General features: G+C 55.0%; 1 protein-coding gene across 5 annotated transcripts; it reads left to right on the top strand.

The window, feature by feature from the left end:
• Window positions 1-601: 601 nt before the first annotated feature.
• INKA2 (inka box actin regulator 2) lies at window positions 602-12,085 on the top strand. 5 transcript variants are annotated; one of them, XM_032132968.1, is made up of 3 exons: window positions 630-708; window positions 9,979-10,082; window positions 10,218-12,085. In XM_032132968.1, exons 2-3 carry the CDS (start codon window positions 10,068-10,070, stop codon window positions 11,178-11,180), a joined length of 978 nt encoding a protein of 325 aa, XP_031988859.1. In that variant the 5' UTR covers window positions 630-708; window positions 9,979-10,067; the 3' UTR covers window positions 11,181-12,085. The 5 variants fall into 5 exon arrangements, with proteins under 5 accessions (XP_031988858.1, XP_031988859.1, XP_031988860.1 ...); XM_032132969.1 differs by lacking the exon at window positions 630-708 and adding an exon at window positions 827-8,609; XM_032132970.1 differs by lacking the exon at window positions 630-708 and adding an exon at window positions 8,623-8,883.
• The last annotated feature ends 10,678 nt before the right edge of the window (window positions 12,086-22,763 follow it).

The following is a 22,763-nucleotide window of genomic DNA, read 5'->3' as shown; positions in this document are numbered from 1 at the left end:
TCTGGAAATAAACCCCGCTAAGGGACTCTCAGCACCTGTCTCTCGCGGCTCTCTAACATGTGCTGTCCCTGACAAAGGGCGCTCGGACTCCGGCACGGGCCGGGCTCAGTGCCTGTGCTGTGTGCCCGTGCCAGGGGACCGCCACATCCCCGCGGTGGCCAGGCACAGCACGAGCCCCGGCCGCAACCCAGCCCGCCGTGAGGACAAAACGGGGACACCGCAACTGGGTGGCTTTGCAATTTCTCGTGATTAAGGCCATGTAGGTTAATCCGTGCTTCTGGTGGGGTGGTCCGCGCCTGCGGAGCAACGTGCAGAATCCAGACCACAACAAACTAAAGCACCCAACTTGGCCGGGAGCAGGGCCCGCTCCGCGCCCGGCACGGGCGGAGCGCTGGGCTGGCTCTGCAGGAGCGGCTGCCGCTTCCAGCAGGGCTGCGGGCGCCGGAGCCGGGCGGGGGGATGCGGCTGCCCCCGCCCCGCCGCCCGCACACGCGGCCCCGCCGCCGCCGCGCTGCCCGGCCGCGCCCGCTGCGCGCTCTGCCCCGCGCCCTGCCCCGCCGGCAGCCGCCGCCCCCCGGAGCCGCCCCGCGGGCACCGGACAGCCCCCCGGACAGCCCCCCGGACAGCCCCCCTGCCCTCCCCTCCCGCGGCGGGGCCGCGCCGAGCCGGGCCATGGAGCAGCACCTGCGGCGCCTGCGGCAGGAGCTGGTAAGGGCCGGGGGTCGGGGCAGCGCCCGGGCCGGTCCCGCGGGGCTGCGCGGCGGGCTCGCCTTGTGGGCACGGAGGGGAGGGCAGGGCCCGGCCGGGGCGCGGGGGTCCCGCCGCTCCCATCCCCGTGAGCGGGGGCAAATCCCGGCTGTGGGTCGGGGGTCCCGCCGCTCCCATCCCCGTGAGCGGGGGCAAATCCCGGCTGTGGGTCGGGGGTCCCGCCGCTCCCATCCCCGTGAGCGGGGGCAAATCCCGGCTGTGGGTCGAGGGTCCCGCCGCTCCCATCCCCGTGAGCGGGGGCACGTCCCGGTCAGCGGTGGCCGCTCGGGGTCCGTCCGTCTGTCGGAGAGAAACCGCGGCGGGGGCGTGCGGGGGCTTTAGGGACAAGCTGCCAGCACAGGTCAGAAATCAGAGAAGCAGCCACAGAGATGGATAGGAACAACTTTCCGGGAATCAAAAGGCTGTGAAGGGAGCGCGTTGGCACCTCTGATACGCTGTGAAAATACTTCTTTAATAGGAAAGCCTTTGTCAGAAACGAGCGGTGTTTTCGCCTTCCTGCCGCTCCTGCTCAGGGGTAACCTCACTCCCGGAGCTTGCTGGGGCTTGTCCAGCAGCCCGAAGGTATTGCTGGTGCTCTGGGGCTGGCTGGGGTGGGTTGGGAGGAGGAACTGATACTTCCCAAAATAGGGTTCCAGCGGGTCTGGCTCGGAGTCTGCGTTATCCTGATAAATAGATAATGAGAACAAAAGGGGAAGACAAGGCAGAGCAAGAACGGGTGGGTGAAGTTTCTGAATGCAAGAAGCTCCCGGTTTGGACTGGAAAGGATGTTGATTTCAGCTGGGTTTTGTGCTCCCCGGAGTTCTGTACAGTGCCTGCATTGCAGGAAGCATTCCCTGTGGAACAACCCTAGTGAGTCCCTGCGGAGCAGGCGAATTTCCAGCTGCGCCCAGGGCAGGACCAGGGCTGGAGAGCCCTGTGCTCCTCCAGATCCCAGTGTCTTGTGAAACACGGGCTGGGGTGGTGGCCTTTTACTCTCAATAAATGTGGCAGCAGTGACATTTAACCTGCTGGCGTTCCCAGTGTTTCCCCAGCAAACATAGGAGGTGAATGACAAACTAAAACAAAGGAAAATGGGAGTCACTGGTGTGCTGTACACCGGGTGTGATGAATGAAATGCAAACTGCAAACCAGGACATACAGAATAATGGGAGAGCTCTTGAAAATCTGAGTGAGTTGGAAGGTGAGATGGGAGAAGGAGTAACTTCCAGAAGAACATCCTAAGAATAAGGGTCCTAAATCAGTGTTTTGTCTTCTAACCAAATCGGTTTTGTTATCTGAGCAATATTTTTGTAGAGGAGCCTAAACACTGCACCTCTGAGTCTAAAACATGCCTGTTTTGTAGTGCAAAAAATAACTTCTGAAGAGTCAATATATTCAACAGAAAGGCGGATCCCTCACACAATGTGAAAGCCAGAAAAAAAATACTTTAAATGAGAAAATTCTGGCTTTGTTCAGCCTTTGCTATAGTGAAGGAATAGATTTTCATTGTAAAAATGCAACAGTTTTTATTATATTAATAAACCATGAGTTAGCCTGGCGTAAATCTGTGTATATGCTTGGCTTAAAAAACTGGGAAGGGGCAGTTGTCATCTTCAGCTGGACGAGTTGTGACTTGACTGAGAGCAGCCTGGATCTCCATACATTTGGTTTTCACCAGTCACATTCGTTCCCCCTCCCACCGCCCAGTTTTTGTTACTCAAACTTAAAAACTTCCTTTCGCACGAGTTCCCCGGGGATCCGAGCGCAGTCGTGAGCGCGGCTGTGCGGGGACATCCACGGGGTGCAGCTGGAGAGAGCCTTGGGGTCACCTCCTTCAGCCTCCCTGCAGCCCGAGTGAGCTGCAGGCTGGAGTGAAAGCAGGAGCTGTAGCAATTAAAGCATCCACCAGTGATATCCCGAGCAATAACAGCTTTTAGAAATCAATTCTGTCCTGATAGCCTGGAATTAAAATAGATTAATGTTTCTCTGAGGAGCAGCTCGCAGCTCGAGGGACAGCTGGGCCCGTCTGCACCGCGGGCAGCGGGAGCTCGCCTTTGGATGCGCCAGAGCCGGGGTCAGCGGGCAGGAGTGCTGGGAGCGGCTTTGGCCGCGGGCAGCCGGCGAGTGGGGCAAAGGGGAGTCCGGCCCCGGGGCATCCCCGGGGATTTAGGAACACCCTGGGTTGTGCTGTGTCCAGGGAGCAGCTCTGTTGTGCAGGAGATTCTGCAAAACTTCCCTCTGTGAGGAGCCGGGCTTGCTGGGGCTGCCCAGTGCCACATGGCAAGGTTAGAGACGGTCCCGTTTGCAGAAGTGTAGTTTGTCTCAGTGCAAACAGCCTCTGTTTTGGTAAACCAGACTCTTGGCCAGTTTTGAGGAGGGGATTTTCTCAAAAAATAGTAGATGTCGGCACAGCTCCCAGTTCCCAGGGAAAGGTTATCTTCCTGTGCAATTCAATCCCCCACCAGTGAGATAGAAGGATTCCAGCTCTGGTTTTTCTTTCCCTTGCTTTGTTTATTAAAAACATATTTAAATGCTGATGTGCTTGGCTGGGGTGCTGGTGAGCCCCCACGTGTCACCTGTGCCCTGAGATCACAGAGGGCTGTGCCAGACAAGTCACCGAGGAGCAAGGTCCAGGCATGCTTACCCTGCTCTTCCCATTTCCTCTGGGAAAGCTCTGCCACGGCTCCCCAGGATGAATCTGACCCCTTTCAGTCAGTGCGAGAGAGCTCTCCTGTTCCAGTCGCATGTTTTCCATTGTAAGCTGATAGTTTCTGGCATGTGTGGTGTCCCTTTGATTGGAATCCATTCAGAAGCTTCCACATGCAAATGCTTCGCAGCCGGGAGAGCCTCAGCTGACACAGCCATTCATCCCGGCCGGGTGGGATGGGGCAGCTCTGCTGGAGCGGGGATCCTCATCCCGGGCTGACAGCGGAGCCAGCGCCGACAAGCTGTGCCAGCTCTTTGCACCTCATCCCCGGGTGCAGGAAGTACTTAAGACCTTGTTCTCCTCCGGGAAGCCCCTGGAGATTTATGGACACAGCATGGCTTGTGGGAATGTGCAGCGCTGGTTTGTAGGTCTGGTGATGGAATAAGCTGTGCTTCTGCACTCCTGTCATCTGTCCTTGCAGTGGCAGTTGTGAAATGTGCCCCAGAGCTTGGGAATCTGCCATTCACGCAATTAATCTCGATACTCAAAGCCCTTTTCACTGTATCGGCTGCGTTCAGAATCTGCAAGCATCGTCCTGAGGCACAGCAGAGTTGTGCCTGCTCCCCGAGTCGCAGAGCGTTCTCTCAGCTGAAAGATCAGATTTAACAAGAATTGTCTTGCTGGGGCATTAGCAGAGAGGAGTTTCATTTCCGTGCCTCGCGCTGCACACGGCAGCGCCTCCCTGCACTCGCAGACACCAGCACAGTTTGCACTGACGTGTCCCAGCCTCACACGTGTGCTCTGGGATGGGGGCCTGGAGCTCGTCTGCAGTTAGAGTCGATCATTATTTTCTGCTGGGGAGTCCATGGGGCAGATTGCTCTGGCACGTTGGGTTTGTATGGCTGTAACGGGAGGGGGCACAGCCACGTTAGCTGTGGTTGGAACTTTACGTGTTTTGGTCTCTCAGATGAATCCAGGATATATCTGGGGTTTCTGTTGCTTTCTTCTAGGAGGAAAAGTATTTAAGTACTGTTTAAAAGAAACCTCACCACTCTGACTTGAACTTTTAATGTTCTCCCTGCACATTTGTCATAAATGCATTGAATTACTGAGTTTGATAGAGTCTGACTCCCTTCTTACATTAATTTATGTCCTGGTAGGCAATGTTTCTTGCTATGAATATCCTGCAGGAATAGAACATTCGGTCCGAGTGAAAAATACAGCCAATTATTTTTACTCTTTCTCTCACACCGGCTCCTATTCTGGTTAACTGTGTCACGCTCCAAGACGATCTGCTGTGTTTTCATTCCTGCCCTCTCGGGAGGGGCAGCTCGGGTGGTTTGCAGTCTGAGCAGCACAAGACAGCCCTGAGGGTCCAGTGTCGCTGCTCCCAACTGCAGCAGGTGGGACAGGCGGCTCCATGTGTGTCTCTGCTGATGAAGGGGTCCCTTTTTGGGTGACTTTGCCCCTGGCTGCTGGAGCAGTGCCAGGAGGTTGGGTGCTTGTCACAGGATCTCATTCCTTGGTGTTCCTGAGGGGAAGGTGCAAAGGAGTGACTTGACAGCAGATGTCCTGTCACGTATAACTGGGGAGAAAAAGCAGTCACACGCTTTGTCCTCTTGGTTATTTCCAGAGCAGTCTCCTAGAGATGAGGATGGATTTTTTCAGACTCCCAGCTTCATGTATTCAGGAATTTTAAAGAGCAGATTCCCAGAGAAGCTGGTCTGGGCTGAAAACTGACATTTTAACCATCATCTGCAGTGGCTGGTCTGTCCATCGAGGCCTGTGGTCTCTCTTAGCTTTGGGTTGTGAGTAAAAGTCTGAAGATTAAAGTTATTTTTGGTCCATTTTTATCCCGGTTGAGGAGAATTGATTTTTCTGATTTGCTTTTAAACATAGGGAATGTGATTGGGAAGCACAGAACAATATTCTTGCAGTGGGAAGGAAGGTGGATAATGGAGTGATGTGAACCACGTCTTTCATGGTTAACATCTGTTCAGGATCTATTTAAACTGTTGTGAGGGGGAGTCTCTGGTTCAGTGTCAGCATCCTTCCTCTTTCAGAAAACTGAGCTCACGGTTAACATCCTCATGAACACCTAAAATACCCTGGGAAGACAAGAGGTAAAAGAGAGACTTGGAATTATTGTGATAAAATGCAAGGACTGAAAGACAACTGCAGGCCCTTGGCATCCTCCAGGGGAAGAAAAAGAAAGGTGGAACATGGAGCTGGAGAGCAGCTCTGTGTGAGCTGTGCAGCGAGGGCTGTGCAGCCACAACTGCAGCCTTGTTGGAGATTAATCCAGTTAGTGACCCGAAGGGAAACACAGAAACAATATGATCAGCTCAGCAGTTCTAAAATAATTTCAGTCTCTATTATGTCATCTGCTTTAAATACCAATTGTTTGTTGCTGGGTCTGTTGCCCATCAGAACTATTATCAAGAACTATTTGCCATTTGTTCTTTCCTGTCCTCTTAGCAATAACTTCCTCTCTTTGCATTTCTTTTACCTAAGAGCTGGACATCTGTCTTCCTCCTGGTTGTGACAAACACTCTCAGGGCTCTTCTTCCCAGCTCTGTGCTCAGCTGAAAGCCGGGGATGTTGCTGGGCTTTTCCTTTCCATCAGCATCACAAAGCTGCTGCGGCCCTGGGCAGGCAGATGTGTGGATGGGCTGGAATGCAGACAGCTGTGGCTCCAGGAGATTGATTGGAACTGGATTCTGAGAGCTCCGTGAAGGGGGATGTTAACAGAAAAACACCAGTTCCAGAGTGGCTGGTAAAAGTTACTTATTTACCTGGGAAGTGGGAAGTGACAAGGAAAATCTCCCTTACTTGTACACTTCAGGTATTTGAGGCTGAATTTGATGAAATGCCAGTAACTGCTGGAGGAGGTTCCTTGGGACGGGCTCTTCTCCTGCGGTGTTAGTCATTGGTGGGAGATCATTGATTACCAACTGTGTAAAGCAGTTGTTGGGTTATCCTTGGGGAGTGAGGAGATGGTGGAAGAGGTGGCTCCAGGGCAATTGGTGCCTTTGCTGCTCAGGATGGGACACTGCCAGTGCAAAAACCCCTCTGTTATCTGAACTCTGGCAGGTTTTTGTTTGGTTCCCCCCCCTCCACGTTGAATATTCCATGATGATCATTTGAAAGTGGAATTTTGAATTTTGCACTTCAGTTTTCAGTGCTTGGGGTGTCTGTAGTTTCAATGAGCTTTGCTTTGGAGGAGCATTGAGGCTGAGCTGGCTGGGTCACACCTCCACAGGACTGAGCCAGGTAATACCTCAGTGCTGGAGAAAGGAACCTCTCCCATCACACACCAGTCCCGGGCACTGAAGGGGAGCACTCAGCCCTGTGAGCACTTGTCTTGCTTTAAAAGGCATGAGTTGGCTTGTGCAGAATTAGACATAAAAGTTTTCATGCCAATTTTTAGGGATTGCGAGAGTTTCAGGAATAATGAGATCCAATTTGAGGCATCTGATTTTTAACTGGTTTATAGAGATAGATTTGGGTATCTGCAAGTTGTCATGGTTCTAACAGGGCTTTTTTTGGAAGCAGAGAAGCCAAACAACCACTTATATTGAAGGGCAGAGTGTCTCAGATTAGACACCCTGGAAATGCTGATGTATTTGTGCACCTTGAGCAGGGAGCAGCAGGAGCCAGAGGGGAGGGCAGGCTCTGTGCAGAGCCGAGTCTGGCAGTGCTGCTGCCCCTGTGCTCTGCTCTGCAGCCCCACTGATCCCACAACAGGTTTGGGGTTTGCAGCTCACAGAGAGGCACAAGCCAGAGCCTCTCCTGGTGCCCAGCTTACATAACAGCACTTGCATAAGCCCCAGCGTGGTCAGGGTCTCTCTCCACACCACATTAAGGCTCTCTGGGGTTCTGTGTCACATTCACGCTCTGCTTGGAATTGACTTCAGTTCATCACAAATTCAAGTTCCTTCTACATGAAGTGTGTGACCAAGAGCCAGTGAGGCTACAAGGGCTGTCCCTTCAGCCTGGAGTTCCCACTGCCTGCAGTACAGCATCCATTTGATTTCCAGCCCAGTCTGCTGAATTATTTGCAGAATCCCTTTTTCTTCTCGCAGACCAGGTAGTTCAGTCCTGACCCTCTGCCAGGGAGGTGATCTCTCTTCTCTAGGACATTGTTCCTTTGCTGGAGAGTCTCAGAGAAGCCAGTCTGAACTTGGGAGAGCGGAGGTCTTGGCAAGGAGGAGAGGCTGGCAGTTAGACACTGGGGGAGGTTTTTTTCCCTCCAGAATTTTCTTTCCAAGGTGAGTACTCTTAATTGCAGGTAGGTGGAATCCAAGCCCCGCAGGCCGTTTGGTCACCAGGCAGTGACTTCACTTTGGGCTGGGCTTCCCCCGCTCTCCAGCTCTGTAAAAGACTGAGCAGATACCATGAAGAGCAAAAGATAAAGACGAGGGGGCTGATTTGCTTCATTTTTTAACTTGCACAACCCGAAACTACAGCAGCATTTGCCAGCAGAGTTAAAAGGCTCAGGATGCTGAAAACTCTGTCGGTGCTGGTGGGATTCACGTTTGCAGAGGGACACTGAGGCTGGAGGGTGGGATTCACCCTTCCTGAGGCAGGCCACTGGAGCAGGACAGAGGAGTCACAGCCCAGAGCCTCCTCTCCTGCCCCTGTGCTGCGAGGGAGGCTGAGCCCAGGCATCCACATCTCAGTCATTCACAGCAGAGGGTTTCCACAGAGGAAGACATCCCCGCTTCTTTTCCAGCAGCTCAGGCTCCCCAGTCTGGTGCTGGCACCGGGTTTGGCAGCCCCAGCTCCTTTGTTCAGAAGGAAAAGTGCTGGGTTTGGAAGCGTCGGGGCTCAGGTGTGTTCCTGCCAGGGGCGGCTGGATCTGGCTGTGAGGAGCGAGCCCAGCGCTGCCCAGCGCTGCCGAGGAAGGGTCAGTGCTCCCGAGATGTGCCTGGCTGAGCCCGGCAGGGCTGCCCCGTCCCAGGGCAGGTAACTGAGGCCGTGGAGGGAACGGAGCTGCCCAGCAGATGCCGAGGGCTCCAGGAGCCCAGTCCCGGGGCAGGACCCCGTCACTCCCCACGGCGCGATTACTGCGCCAGGGGATTTGGTGGGAAGTGGCCAATGAGGGGCCAGGCTGGCTCCAAATCCAGCTTTTTCCAAAGCCCCAGATCAAACAGACTGCCATTAATAAGGCAAGAAAGGTTAGGACGAGCAGCATTACAGCAGATCTGGAGAGGTAAGGTGATAGTTCTGTCTGAGGCTGGCAGAGCATCTGGCCCCAGCTTGGTGTGGGAACCAGGAGTTCGGTGAGGCTGGAACTGGGACGTTGTTTGCACGTCTGCAGCAGGAGTTTATTTGCTGATGTTAAAAAATGCCATCGCTGGAGGCTCTGGGTGGTGGAATCAGGAAGCTGAGCACAGATTTTCTGTATCTTTGTAGCTGTGTGCTCATTCCAGATGATAAACAACTTTCTTGAGAGAAAAGCCCTGAAAAATGACCGTAACCTGCTGGTGAGTTTAGTTTTAGGTTCTGGGGTTTGAAGTGGGGATTTGTGGTCAGAAACTGTTGAGCAGTTTCCACTTACAGAGCTGGATTGTTACAATTTTCTGATGGCTGCTCTTTCTCACTGCTCAGCCCCACGTACAGAGATGGAAATAGAGCAAGTAATTGAACTAGCTTGGTTAAAATGAAGGAGAGGTAGAAAATAAACCTTGGTAATGTAAAGCTGAACATAAGAAAAAAAGAAAAAGCTGGCCTTTTTCACCCTAATCTTGAGATCTGTTGCTGTACAAAAAATGGTGGTGAGCCTTTTAACCTGTTTGTGACAGCGTAGGCTGGCTGAAGCTTCCTTTGACAGGGGTAATCGCTTCTGCAAACCACCTCACAGCAGTGGGACATGCCCTCACCTCCAGCCCTGCCAGCCCCTGCTGTTCCTCCCCTCTCCTGCCCCTTCCCCACTCCCCCTCCCTGCTAAAAAAGAGTAAGTGGCAGCTGTTGGAAAGTGGAGCCCGTTTGCTTTATGATGCTGCTTTGGGAATATGATCAGATCCTGCATGAGAGAGAGAAAGCAACAGAGCGAAAGAGAAGGGGGGGAGTTGGGAAGCTCTGGAGAATAAGTTGCTTATTTTAAGTCTGGTATAGAAAGTTGAATCTTTGTAGTGAGGTTCAGGGATGAAGCAGAACTGCTGCTAAAGATTGTAGCCTGGGAATCAAAGAATTCCCGGTTGAATGTCAGTAATCCTAGAGTTTGTTGGTTGTTCTGTACAAAATTTCCAATGCATTGAAATGTCTTTGATTGTCCTCTAGTGAGAGGTGCCTGCACTGAGGGCCTTGAGAGCTGAAGATGTGTTATGGAGTAACAACAATTCTTCTTGGGGTTTATTTTTAATCTACTTCAGCATTTCAGGTAAGGAAGCAGGGCTCTCCCTGGAAGGCACCTCTGTTCAGTGTTCTGGCTCCTGATTTCAGCTGGTGACAGGGCACAAAAGACACAAAGGCACAGGAATATTCTAAAACTGGCAGCAGCCAAAACTATTCATAATTCTACACCGTGGGCTTCTGCCAAGCAATTAAAGGAAACTCAAACTCTTTATTTTTGTTGTCAGGTCAAACAAACCACTTCTGTCAGCTCCTCTTATTCCTAGAGGGACACTCCTAGAAAAATCTAAGGAAAACCTGAGTGCCGTTGGCTGAAATGGATGTGGTGCAGGTGGGATGCATGGCAGGTGCAGTCAGGAGGGAGGGGGATGTCTCAGGGAGCTGCTCAGCCCCGCTCTGCTGCCCTGTGCTCGCTGTCCTGCTCCATGCTGGGGACACTGACCCGCCTGTGCTCTTCCCTCCGCAGCTCTCCATGAAGGAGGTGGGCGACGGGCTGCACGAGCAGATGAACTGCATGATGGGCGCCCTGCAGGAGCTGAAGCTGCTCCAGGTGCAGACAGCCCTGGAGCACTTGGACATCTCGGGGCGCCGGAGCCCCGCGGAGCAGCGCCGGTGCTGCCGGAGCAGCGGGGCCGGGCAGGACACGCAGCTGGGGCAGGCACAGGGACATTGCCCCCCGGCCCTGGCGTGTCCTGTGCCACGGCCAGCGGGTTTGTCCCATCCCACTGCATTCCCAGAGAGCGACCACCCTCGAGACACCCCCTCCTCCTCCCAGAGCCTCTGCGGGGAGGACCTTTGTCCCCCAAAAGGACCTTCCTCCGTGTCCAGCAGAGTGGAGCACGTCCGGCCCCGGACATTCGAGTCCAGCAGCCAGGGCACAGCTGGGGGGTGGCTGCTGTGCCAGGAGTGCCCGGGGTGTGATGACGGCCACGACTGGACATCGTCCCTGATGTCCCAGAGCAGGAACCGGCAGCCGCTGGTCCTGGGGGACAACATCTTTGCAGACTTGGTGGGGAACTGGCTGGACCTGCCCGAGCTGGATAAGAAGGGGGAGAAGAGCGAGGCGTCCCTGTCCATGAGCAGATCCCAGGAGCTCTGCAGGAAGTTCTCCCTCACAGCCAACATCTTCAAGAAGTTCCTGAGGAGCGTCCGGCCAGACCGAGACAGGCTGCTCAAGGAGAAACCTTGCTGGCTTCCTCCTGAGGACAAACGGCCCGAGATTTCCAAGAGGTCCAAAAAGATCAACAAACTCAAGGGGACATTTTACTTCCCCCTTCATGGGAACCTGCAGAACCATCACAGCAAAGCAGAGAGGTGCCCCAGGGCAGAAAGCTGTAGTGAGCACCCCAAAATCGGCACCAAGAAAGTCCACGGTTCCAGAGACTACAGCCAGGCGGGGTTTGACATCAACACGGCCGTGTGGGTCTGAGCCTGTCCTCTGCTCTGCCCAGCGTTTCCACACCCACCAGCAGCTGGAGGCCACACTCACCTTTTTGGGAAACTCCTGATCTCTCCACAGGGACAGGAGAGGAGTCCTGCAGAACACGCTGCAGGCTTCACTCTCCTGCACATGGAATTTTCTGGAGAACTACGGCTTCGGGGACTGCCTGAGCAGCAGCTGACACAGCCCCACGTGGGGAGACCTTTGGGGACCGGTATTTGCAAAAATAATCCGAATCTTTAGCAGCTCTAGGATGAGTGGTGCCACAGGTGAGCAGCTCCTGGTGCCAGGCCCATTCCATCATCTCCAGTTCAATGGCTGCAGCACAAAACCCACGCTGTGCATGTGTGTGTATGAGTGTGCAGATATATATAGAGAGAGAGTTGTTTTAAAAAAATCTATTCCTGCTTGTGTGCACTTGAAACTGGGTTATACACCAGGCATCCCAAGCCTTGTACCTGAAACACTTGTTATTTAAGTGGAAAGAAATGTTTGAATTTATAAGACTTGAACAATTGGTGAGTGGGGGGCAACCCCCCAACTTTGGGGGGGTCTCCCCTTAAACTGCATCCCTGGTTCCCTCCCAGCAGCTCTCCCTCCCCTGCCAGTTAAACCAGTGGGGCACAAGGCTCCTTGCAGGGGGTTTGTGACCTGGGGGTCTCGGTGGGTTTGCCCCTCTCGCCTCCCCTTGTCCCTACAGATCGCTCCAGATAAATCACTGCAGAAGTTTATTGTTGGGTTTTCACCCAGATGCAAAGTTCCATCCCCTGTTTATTATTGTGTTCCCTGTTGCTGTTGTGTACAAACCTCCTCTTGACAGAACCAAGTTCTTCAGTGTCCGACTCTCCAAGAGTTTCCAATAAAGTGGAATCGGTCTCATCTCTGCTGTGGAACACCCTCGGTCTCTTCTCTCACTCCGGGGTTTTCCCTGGCTGTTCCCAGCTGGGACCGGGGAGTTTGGGGAGCAGCCAGGAGAGTTTCCATTCAAGGAGAGGTTGTAAATCACGGCAGAGCTCCCTGCCAGGGTGCCAGCACTGCTCCAGAGGCACATCCCCTGCAGCCCCTGCACAGCCCCGAGAGCCTGCAGGGCTTCCGCAGCTTCCACACCCGTCCTGCCTGCCCCAGCACCAGGAGAGGCAGAGGGACAAAGGTTCGGGGCAGAAACTGCTGCCAGGGAAGAGCCTCAGAGCCACACGGTCCCTGGTTTGAGGAGGGGAACAGGGCCGGGGGTCCTACCACAGCTGCAGGGAGCACAGAGCTGGTGAGGGCACTGCAGCCCCCGTTCCCATCAGCCAGGAGCCCCAGCAGATGCTCCATGTGCGCAGCAGGGTTGTGTTCCAAAAACCTGTTCCACTCACTCCGAGTTTAGGAAGGGTTTATGTGCGAGCAGGGGGATTATTTGTTTTAAAGACACAACTCTATTCCTGTTGTAACTTCCCAAGGCAGAGAGGCCAGTGGGGCAGAGGCACGGAGGGAGAATTCTTCTTCTTTGCAAATTAAATATAGGCACAAGGCAGGCCCTGTTTGTGCCCATACAAGGAGAGGAGCAGGGCAGCACCCGAGCGCTGTGCTCAGCACTTCTGCAGGAACCTGAGCAGGCTTTTGTCTTTCCTCCTCGTGGGCTTTTGGGCTGGTTGTTCCCCCTTCCTAATTTCTCTCAATGCTGAAAAGCTGCTTGTAAAGCATTTTGTTTTCCTCCTCTTTTATCTGTAGTTCATCCTGTTTGTTACCTCCCTGCTCCTTTCCAGAGCAAAGGGGAGGAGATTTCCCAAGAGAGGAACAGCTTTTCCTGCACCTGCCTCAGTCCCCAGAGAGTGTGGCCCCAGCCCTGGGCTTCCCTGCAGCCCAGGCACAACCTGGGGGTCCCAGCCCGGAGCCCTGGGGCACCCCCATCCCAGATGTGCCCCATTGGCACCAAGGGCTGAGTCCCACGGGGAGAGGAGCACTTGTGCTGGATGGGGATTTACTCAGCAGAGCTGAGCACTCCCACCTGGGCCTTTGTGAGCTCGTCCCTGGCACTGCCCTCAGGTGTGATGGGCAGTCGTGGGGCCAGGCTGAGCATGGCACGGCCACGGTGACATTTGGGATGGCAGGTGAGGGACACATTTCTGCAGGTGGCTGCCTCTGCAAGGCCTTGTGTTACCCAGGACACAGGATGTGTGTGCAGGACAGGGAAATGTGCAGCCCAGAATGCACACGGGGAACCTTCTCCATGGGAAAAGCCGTTCTCCAGGACCGCCCCACGTTCCCTCCGGCCGGTGCCAGCCCGGTCCAGCCGCAGCCCAGGGCTCTGGGAACGCGGCCCCGCTCTGGCAGCTCCTGTCCCTCCTGAGTGCTGACCCCAGCCCAGCAGCTGCTGGGGCCGTTCCCCAGCGCTGGAGGCTCCTCGGGAGCCACGGGAAGTTTCTCGGGAGGAGCAGCACTTGTGGCCCCCCCGACAGCTGCCCCCGGAGCTGTGCCAGGAGCAGCTCAGATCAGCTGCTGCCCGGCCTTTCTGTCCCTGCTCCAGGGAGAGCCCATTGTTCCTACTTCCACGTGGAAAGGGCAGTTCTTGGCCCCAGCTGCCTCCCACGTGTTCCTTTCCCACCCAAAAGGCTCCTGCTCCAGCCAGCACTGCCCAGGCCACCTCCCTGGGAGCAGGGACAGAGCCGGCGAGCTGCTGGCACCCCACAGCCGCTGCTCCTCCCTCCCCTCGGCTCTAGGGACAAAGGAGGAGCACCTGAGGACAGGGGGTGTGGGGGTTCCTTAATTTGTTCCTTTTCCAAAGGATCAGATGCCCACCAGGACACTTTGCATGGACGGCTGACCAAATGACCAACGTGGTTTCAAATGTGTTGTGTTCTCTCTGCCTGTTAAGTGTATCTTCAAAGGATGTTTTGCATTAAAATAGGATTTTCCAGGGTGTTTGCAGTGACAAATCCAGTGTGGTCTAGGCTTCAAACACTTGGGAATAGCGAGTAAATGTAGCTGCGTCTCAAGGTTCTTAAGAGAAAAAATATTTAATAAATATTCTTTATAGACATTCAAATAATAAATAATATCACCCAAGCCAGACATCCTCCCTAATTTAGTCTCCAGAGCAGGATCTGCTAATAGATCAGAGTTGGATTTGTGAATTACCATTTCACTTCTCCAGGGACTTTTCCTGAAATTATAATGGCTTTTGCTCCTCTTTTTTTTCATGAAACTGCCACAAAATTGTGCTCCATTATTGAGTATGAAACCCACCTAATTAGCACAATGACAGTGTCTAATGAGGCCCTGGCTGCGTTCTGCATGGCTGATAGGAGTGGCTAATCCCAGACATGGGACAGTAATTACAGGAGCAGGTTCCCCATGAAGCTGCCTGGGAAGGCAGCGATGGCAGAGGCAGCCTGGGCATTCAGGTTTATTGGGAATCTCTGTCCAGTCTCGTCCAAGGGCCGAATGAGCAGCACATCCCAGAGCTTCCAAAGCCCAGGCACCCAGCACTGCAGCTCCACGTCCCTGGGATGGATGAGCGCTGGGTCTGGCCCATATGGCTTAATGGAAAGAGAGGATTTAGCTCTTAACATTAATCGAGTGCTTTTCCAGGAGCTGCTCTGCTCGGCCGCCCTGGGCTTTCCCTGCCCGGTGCCCACACCCTGCTCTCCCGGCCAGATGGCCTCCAGAAGGCTCCCAAATGTGCTTGTAATTAAAAAGCCTTTATTTTCAAAACCATTGCACAGCTTATTCTTCTGACAATGAGATGGGGCTTCTTAGGCTACTGCGGGACAAGAGGAGAGGAAAACACGGCTGGCTGCCCTTGGGAGTGTTTCCCTTTGCCACTGACACACATTCTATTTACTGTTTGTGGAGTGGCAGGACAAGGGGCAGTGGCTTTAGACTGGAAGAGAGTGGCATTAGATGGGATATTGGGAAGGAATTGTTCCCTGGGAGGGTGGGCAGGCCCTGGCACAGGGTGCCCAGAGAAGCTGTGGCTGCCCCTGGATCCCTGGCAGTGTCCAAGGCCAGGCTGGAGCAGCCTGGGACAGTGGAAGGTGTCCCAGGGGTTGCAATTAGATGATCTTTAAGGTCCCTGCCAACCCACACCCTTCTGGGGTTCTGTGATTTACCCGCTGGAACTGGGGGTCCCTGTGCCCTGCAGACCTGCACGGCTGCTGTGTGCCCAGCTGACCTGAGAGGCTTTCTGAGGGCACACTGAGCAAACACAGTTCCCCTCCATTCCCCTTGTACGGAGTCCAGCAGGAAAGGAACCAATCGCTACGTCCTGGCTGCACTCAGATCCATCTGAGTCCAGATCCAGCACTGGTTTATTCCCTCCAGCACATTCCCCATCACCTTCATCGTCATATTCATCATCATCAGAATCCCTTCTTCAAGCAGCGCTTCCACAGCACGGCCGGCGTGGCCCTGCAGGAGGAGGCTGGGGTTTATTTCTCCTCCCTTTTGTTCAAGTTCATTTGTATCCACGTGGCATTTCTAATCAAGGACTCGCACCCCTTCCAGCTGGCAGGCAATCTCCTGTGCTGCTCTTAGAGCACAAATAAAAAGGAGTTTACTGCAACAATTTGCCTCTGCGAGGCTGAGCTGTGGCAGCTTTGGGGACCCCCAGCACCCCCTGGTTTGGCTCTGCCCAGCCAGACTGGGCTGATCTCTCCGGGCTCCTTGTGGCCTTCCTGCAGCTGCAGGGGTCATTGCTGGCCGGGACCAGCGACTCCTCATCTGTGGTTTTTTGGGAGCATTTCCTGCAATAACGCTCCTAGCAAAGCCTCTGAGCTGGCTCAGATTTCCCAGCTTTCACTGGACAGGAAAGCGAAAGGGGGGAAAATCAATATCCCAGAAAGAAAAACAACCGGGTTCTGTGTCAGTCCTCACCTTGGCCAGGCTGGAGGTTAATTCGGAGGGCGCTTCCCACATGCTGTAACCGCACCCTGAAATCCCAGAGGGGCTGGAAGGACACGAGCTCTGGGATTCAGAGGGGAGGCTGCAGGGTCCCAGCTCAGCCCCCTCTGCCCTCAGCACCAAAGCCCACCTGGGGAAGGGGCTGGATGTGCCCTGGAGGAGCGGAGGGAGAGCGGCCTTGTGCTGTCCCCGCTCTGTCACCTCCCCAGGGTCCCCGGCACGCAGAGGAGCAGCCCTGGCAGGGAGCAGCCCCATGCCCTGGCACAGAGATGGCACAGAGGTGGCACAGAGGTGGCACAGAGGTGGCTTTGCCCGTGGGGCTCCCGCAGCTCCAGAACGCGGGGCCACGTCCACTCCTCATCACCAGCCCACGCCAGCAGTCCAGGCTGGACCTTCCCCGAGGGCTCTGCCGCCTTCCCCACGTCGGGCTGGAGCTGTGTGACATTTCGGACCCGCAGATAACGAACGTGACGTCGTGCCAGGGTTAATTAGTCCCTCTGCTCTGCCGGCGACAGCCGCTCTGGAGGCACAGCCTGGCCAGGGCGGGCAGGGACAGGGGACTGTCACCTCCAAAGGCTCCAAGAGCCGCGGGGAGCAGCGGGGGAGACTCGGGCTGAGAAAAGCAGCTGCATGATGAAGCAATTGCTTTATTCTTAAATGTGTGGGCTAACAGCAGCCTCCTCTGCCTGCTTGGGATAACTGAAGGGTCTCTCCAGGCCCTCACTCCGTATTTTCTGTACTGTTTTGTCTGTAACAGCCTTCTGGGGCTGGAGAAGTCCCTCAGCGGGCTGGCCGGGTGTTGGCAGGGAGCAGGAGCATTGCAGAGGATTGTTCAACTCTGGCCCAGACCGAGGGCATTGCAGCACAGCTCCGTCCGAAGGGCAGCAGGGAATGGGATCCCAGTGTAGGGAGGCACCTCGGCAGGGCCGTGCCAGGCAGCGGGGTAACGTGGCGAGGAGCGAACTCGCCCAGCGCATCCGTGTGTCCGGCCACTCTGCTGACCACGTCCAGCCGCACGCTCTGCTGCCAGACAGCACAGATGGCCAGGGCAGCGGGAAAAGCGTCCTGGGGACCTGAGGGACCTGCTCTGTCCCTCTGCCGTGTGCAGCCAAGAGCAGAGCTTGCGTTCCTGGGGCCACTTGCGGAGCCCAGGGCGTTCCCTTCCCCGGGGCTGCGCTCACGGCTCAGTCTGGGGGTGCTGCTCCCGTTCAGCCCATCCTGGGATCGCTCAGCTGCAGCTCTCCCGAGCTACCTGCCCCGAGCTTCCCCCCCTCCTCCGCTCTTTCTGTTCCAGACCAATTACCGGGAGCTCGCACCCAAAGGCAGCCAGCCAGGCGTTTATGCTGCAGCTGCCTGATCTGCATGTGCTCATGCTAATGGTGTGGAAACGATTCATGGTCGGCTTTGTGCTGAGTTTCCTGTGCCCTGAATTGAGCTCTGCTTGGAAAAAGGAGAGACCGCGTTCTCTGGATTTGAAATAATTAAAGAGGGGAACTTTTCTGTGTGCTGCTTACCTGGTTTTCAAACGCGTCACTGATGTAACGCTGTTGGCAGGATGATCGGAGCTTTGCGCGGAATCTGCCTTAAAGAGGCAAATAACAGATACATTCCTAAGAGGAATTCTTATTTATTCCTCAGAGGAATGGGAGAAACATTCTATTTGCAGCTAGAGAGTATTGGGAAATTCTCTGGAGATAAGATGCATTGCCAGGAAAGTCGAGCAGAAGTCCTCCTTCCGCAGAGGTTTTATGGCAGCTCTAAATCACTCGGAGATGGACCGGATAAGACACCTTAAACAGCCAGACCTGCGGTTTCTTCCCAGCACCCTGCAGGCAATTCCTCCCACTCCTCTTCCTCAGCTCGGACACAGGGGCGGGTGCAGCCCCTGGCTGGATCAGCCCCGGGTGACACCGTGGCACCGCTGGCTCCAGCACCCCACCGGAGCCGCCGCAGCCGGGCAGGAGCGCCAGGCTCCATCAGGGAGTTCTCTGTGTGTGTTTAAAGCTCCCTGGAACAGCCTGTCGCTCCTGCAGCACGTCCCAGGGAGCCTTCCCGGTGTCCCGACCCGAGGGGGTTGTTCCCAGCAGGGTTCAGGTTCTTTGCCATAATATGATTTCGTGGGACGAGCGTAATTAGCTGTGACACATCTTTGCAAGGATTCGCCACCTTGGAGAATCGCAGACGAGCCGAACATCCAGCAGGATGCAGAGCCCCTCATCCCTCCGTGCATCGCAGCTGGAAAAAATAAGCACCAAGTTGAGGACTTTGCAGCGTTTCCTTTGGGAGACACCGAAGTCCTGAACACGATACTAAAAATTAATTATTTAGATTCCAGCCCTGCAATGAGAGCCATCTGGCCAGATGCCTTTACCCTTTCCAGAGCCCCCAGGAGCTCTCAGCACTCCACGCTGGAGGAGCGAGCTCTCCACGTGTATCTGAACAGGCTGAGGCTCCTCCTGCCCTGGAGGAAGCACGAATAGAACCAAAATGACTCTCAGCACTAGGGTTCCTCAGCCATTCGGTTTCCTCTGGAATGAAGGCAGCGGTGAGCCCTCAGTGCCGCAGGAAAGGCGCGTGTTTGTCCGTGGGGACTGGGACTGCACAGTGGAAACCACCCAGGCCAGGGCTGTGCCCCGGGACAGGGACTGGGGGGACGGCTCAGGCGATTCATTGTGCACGGCGAGGTAATTCCCATTTTGTGGGGCCTCTGTTCACAGTTCGGGTGCAGGAGGGACGTGTTTTCCTCTGCCACAGTCTCGGATTAGCCTGGATTTAAAGGAGTTCTGTATTCTCAGTTTCAGATGTTTGTAGCCTTCAGGTGGTGGCACTGCCAGTGTCCTCCACATAACCCAGGGATGGCGACTGTGGGGAAAGCCAATCCTGGTCTGGGAGAAGCTCTGGAGGAAGCAGGGAGAGGCTTTTTTCTGATAAAACTTCAGCGTTGGCTGGAGCAGGCCTGACCCAGGGGAACCCTTGCCGGGGAAGAGACAAGAGGGAAAGGGTTAAAAGCTGTCTCCAGGCAGGAGAACAAAAACACCATTGCACTCATCTCCCTCACTGTGCTCATCTAATTACGTTATTTAACAGGATACCCTCTCATTGATTTTAATTACTCACATAATTTGGGAAGTAATTCACAGCACATCCCTGCAGGGTGCATGAGGCTGAGTCGGGAACAATGTGCTCGAGTCTTCCCGGCCACATGGAAGGAGGGGAGGGGAGGACGAGCCCCAGCCCCGCAGGCCAGGGGGCCCTGGGGATCTGTCCTTTGGGGAAGGCTCCTCCGGCATCGGAAGCCGGGATCCCCCGCAACAAAATATTGTCACCCGTGGGGTGCCGCAGGTCTGCCCCAGCCAGCACGGCCCCGAGTCCGGGGGTTTTGGGGATCCCTGGCTCGGGAGCAGCGATGCCCGGCCCCAGCTGCTGCCTGGAGGGATCCAAGCAGGTCCTGGTGTCCCTCCATCCCCCGTGCGGAGCAGCTGCGGATTAATTGTCCCTTTGATATCGGTGGGGTCCTGCCAGGGACGATTCGCTCCTGTGGCACTGACGGGGGGATGCTCATCCCGCCAGAGGCCCCCTGGCTTCCCTCAGCCAAACATCCTGGAGAGAGGAGCCGCTCCTGATCCCCCAGGACGGTTCACCAAACAGTCCCTGTCACTGGTGACTCTTAAAAAGCTTTTAACCACAGTCCTGCAATTTTAACTTTTTTTTTTTTTTTTAAGGCCAGTTGCACACGGTTTAGCAAAATTGCACCCCCAGCACGCACTTGTTTGGTTTCTTCGCTGTCTTTTGTAAGTTCCCCACTTAATTAGGATGCAAACAATCCCAGAGGAATGTTTAATTAATATTATAAAGCAACAATGGGATGATTAAGCAAGTCTGGGCAGCTGCTATTTATACACAGGACATGTGGCACTTGTTGGGGGCGAGCGTGTCAAGGAAAAATCATTCCATGGATCTCTCCGTGCAATGTTATTGCTTGTTTTAATTGTCTGGTTCAGGCCTTTCCTCCTCTTTGTGTTCGCTCTGGCAGAGCGAGAGAAGCAGAGATTTAACTCGGTCTCTTGTTCAGCTTAATTACAGTGAAAGCTTTCAGCCGAGGAGCCTCCCTGCCACCCCTGCCCTGCCCAGCCACGAGGGCTCCACAAACAGCCCAGCGGAAGCTTCAGGCAGTGAATGCCCTAAAACTGGGCCAGGAATAGCATCTGGGAGGCCCCTTCGAGCAGAAAAGCATCCCCGAGGAGGGGCAGGCTGGGAGAGCTGGGGGGCTCTGCCAGGAGCAGCAGCGCCCGCTGGGCTCCCCCGTGCCAGGGCAGGGCTGGGATGGGGTGTCCGGAGATGCCCCAGAATTCATGGAATCACAGAACGATCTGGGTTGGAAGGGACCCTCAAGACCAGCTCATTCCACCCTGTGCCGTGGGCAGGGGCACCTCCGCCGGGGTGGAACGTGCTCCTCAAACGGCTCAGTGATGCTCTCATCCCCCAGCGCCTTCGTGGCACTGGGTTTTCGGGCATTTCCCATTTGGAAATGATTTCTCTGTAGCTTCTCAGAAGCCTGTGCACAACCTGAAGTAATTGTATTTGCCTTGGGTTGAACTCTTTTGGCACTTTCTAAAAATAAGCACTTGATTTCTTCTCCTTCCCATGGAGCTGCCTCTGCTGGGAGCAGAACCAAACAAACTGGTAAAAAATTAAAGGAAGTGGGAAATCCAACAGAAGGGAAGTGGAGATGGCAACAGCACAGCCCCAAGTCTGTCAGGAAGGTACAACTCACATCAGACAGTGGCAAATAAATTCGTGTCTTGCAGGGGATGGCCCCAGCTCTGCATGCTGGGTGCTGTCCCTCCCTCACTGCTCCTGCCCTGGCAGCTCCAGCCTTGGCACTGATGAGGCAGAATCCCAACCCCGAGGGTGCTCCAGGGCAGCAGGAGCCCAGCCCTGAGCCAAGCACCCAGAGCAGCACGATTTGGGGAGCTCTGCACCCCAGCACAGCCCCCAGAGAACTCCCTCCCTGCCCTTTCCCCCCAAAAATCAGGTTCTGGCAGCTCGAGGGACTCGGTCCCACCTCGGGCAGCAGGGGAGCCACCCAGGAGCCTTTCCCTCCTGCCCAAGAGCAGCTCTTGCTCTGACTCATCCTGACGTGTCTCATTCACCACCTCACACTTATTCAATTATTACTTCAGCCCTGGCCCCACTCTGGGAAGCTTATCTCACACCAAATCCTTCTCAGTCAAGCCCTAAACGCTGATTGTTTCAGAAGGAAAGGGCCAAAAGCTGCCCGTCGGCTGCTAATCAGCCTCTGCATCGTGCACGGAATAGAGGGAACACCCTGAGCTCGGCAGGGCAGCACATCCAGGTCCTGTTCCTGCCGAGGCTGGTGGGGAATGTGCCCCAGCTGGGACAGTCATTTCTAACACACCAAAATCACAGCCTGCCTCAGTGCACAGAGCCAGGGACAGCCGCTTCCTCGGGTCCTGCTCCTGACACCTGGATCCAGCCAGGTTCACCCAGCACCCCCTGGCAGAGGGTTTTGAGGCAGCCCAGTCCCTTGTCCAAGGACTCCTTTAGCTCGAATCCATCTCCTGGGGATGCTCAGAACCTCTGAAATCTTGGAGAGGGGGGCAGATGGATGCTCTCCTTGTTTCCATTGAAATCCCTGTACATTTCCAACAAGAGTTCAGAAAACAATTGGCTCCTGTTTGCCAAATTTCAGTTTCTTGCCAAATTTTGCTGCTTCTGCACTGGACAATATCGAGAGTGAGGTGACTGAGATGCACGGGACAGCACAGAAACCCTCAGGTATGGAAGTGTTGGTTCATCACAGTCACTGAGGTCGGAAAAGCCCTCTGGGATCAAGTCCAGCTGTCCCCCAGCACTGGCAAGGCCACCTCTGCCCCATGTCCCCAGGTGCCACACGCACAGGGCTTTGGAACGCTCCCGGGGTGTTACAGAGGATGCTCTGTTCATTCTGTGTTTGGGGGAGCTCTGATGGTGCTGGAGCTGGAGCTGCTGCTCTGCCCACATCCAGCCCTGCCCTTGGCTCCGCTGGGCCCTTCCTGTTCCTGCACATTAATCCGTGACTGGAGCTGGAGCTGGCCGGTGTCGGGTCTCCCTCATTTCAAACATCATTTATCATAACGGATTATCCTGCAGGGGCTCCTGTGCAGTCATATTTAATAACATAAACTGCTTCAAATCAAATGATTTCTCCTGTGAATTTAAGCCAAACTGACGCAGCAGCTTGACACTTCTTATTCCAAAGCCAAATGAAAAATGGGTGTAGAGCACTGGAAGCCTGCGGCCCTCGAGACGTTGCACCCACGCAGTAACCATGGGCAGGGGGGTCGAGGTGCAGCGGGGCTGGAGTCAGTTTATCCAAGGATTTGTATCAGCCTGGGTAGGAAAGGGCAGCAGAGCTGCAACACTGCTCCCTTTCGCTCCGTTCCCCCATCACTCACCCAAAATGGGTTGCAAGAAACCGGATTTCCATGTAAAACACCTGCAGGGAAAGAGGCAGGATTAGAGATCACTCCCATGTCACGGAGGGCTCGGCTTGGGGAGCTCCTGCTCTCCTTGGGGCTGCTCTGGAGGAGACCCAGGCGCTTCTCAGGTTTCTTGGCTGGAAACCGGCGCTCCATGGAAATCAGTCCTGGGAGCCCCCGGCAGCACCCCCGAGCCGAGGCGGTC

This window comes from Corvus moneduloides, chromosome 24 (assembly GCF_009650955.1).
Source record: "Corvus moneduloides isolate bCorMon1 chromosome 24, bCorMon1.pri, whole genome shotgun sequence".
NCBI lineage: Eukaryota > Metazoa > Chordata > Aves > Passeriformes > Corvidae > Corvus > Corvus moneduloides.
The sequence above is the reverse complement of the archived record's forward strand: the minus strand, read 5'-3'. Positions and strand labels throughout refer to the sequence as shown.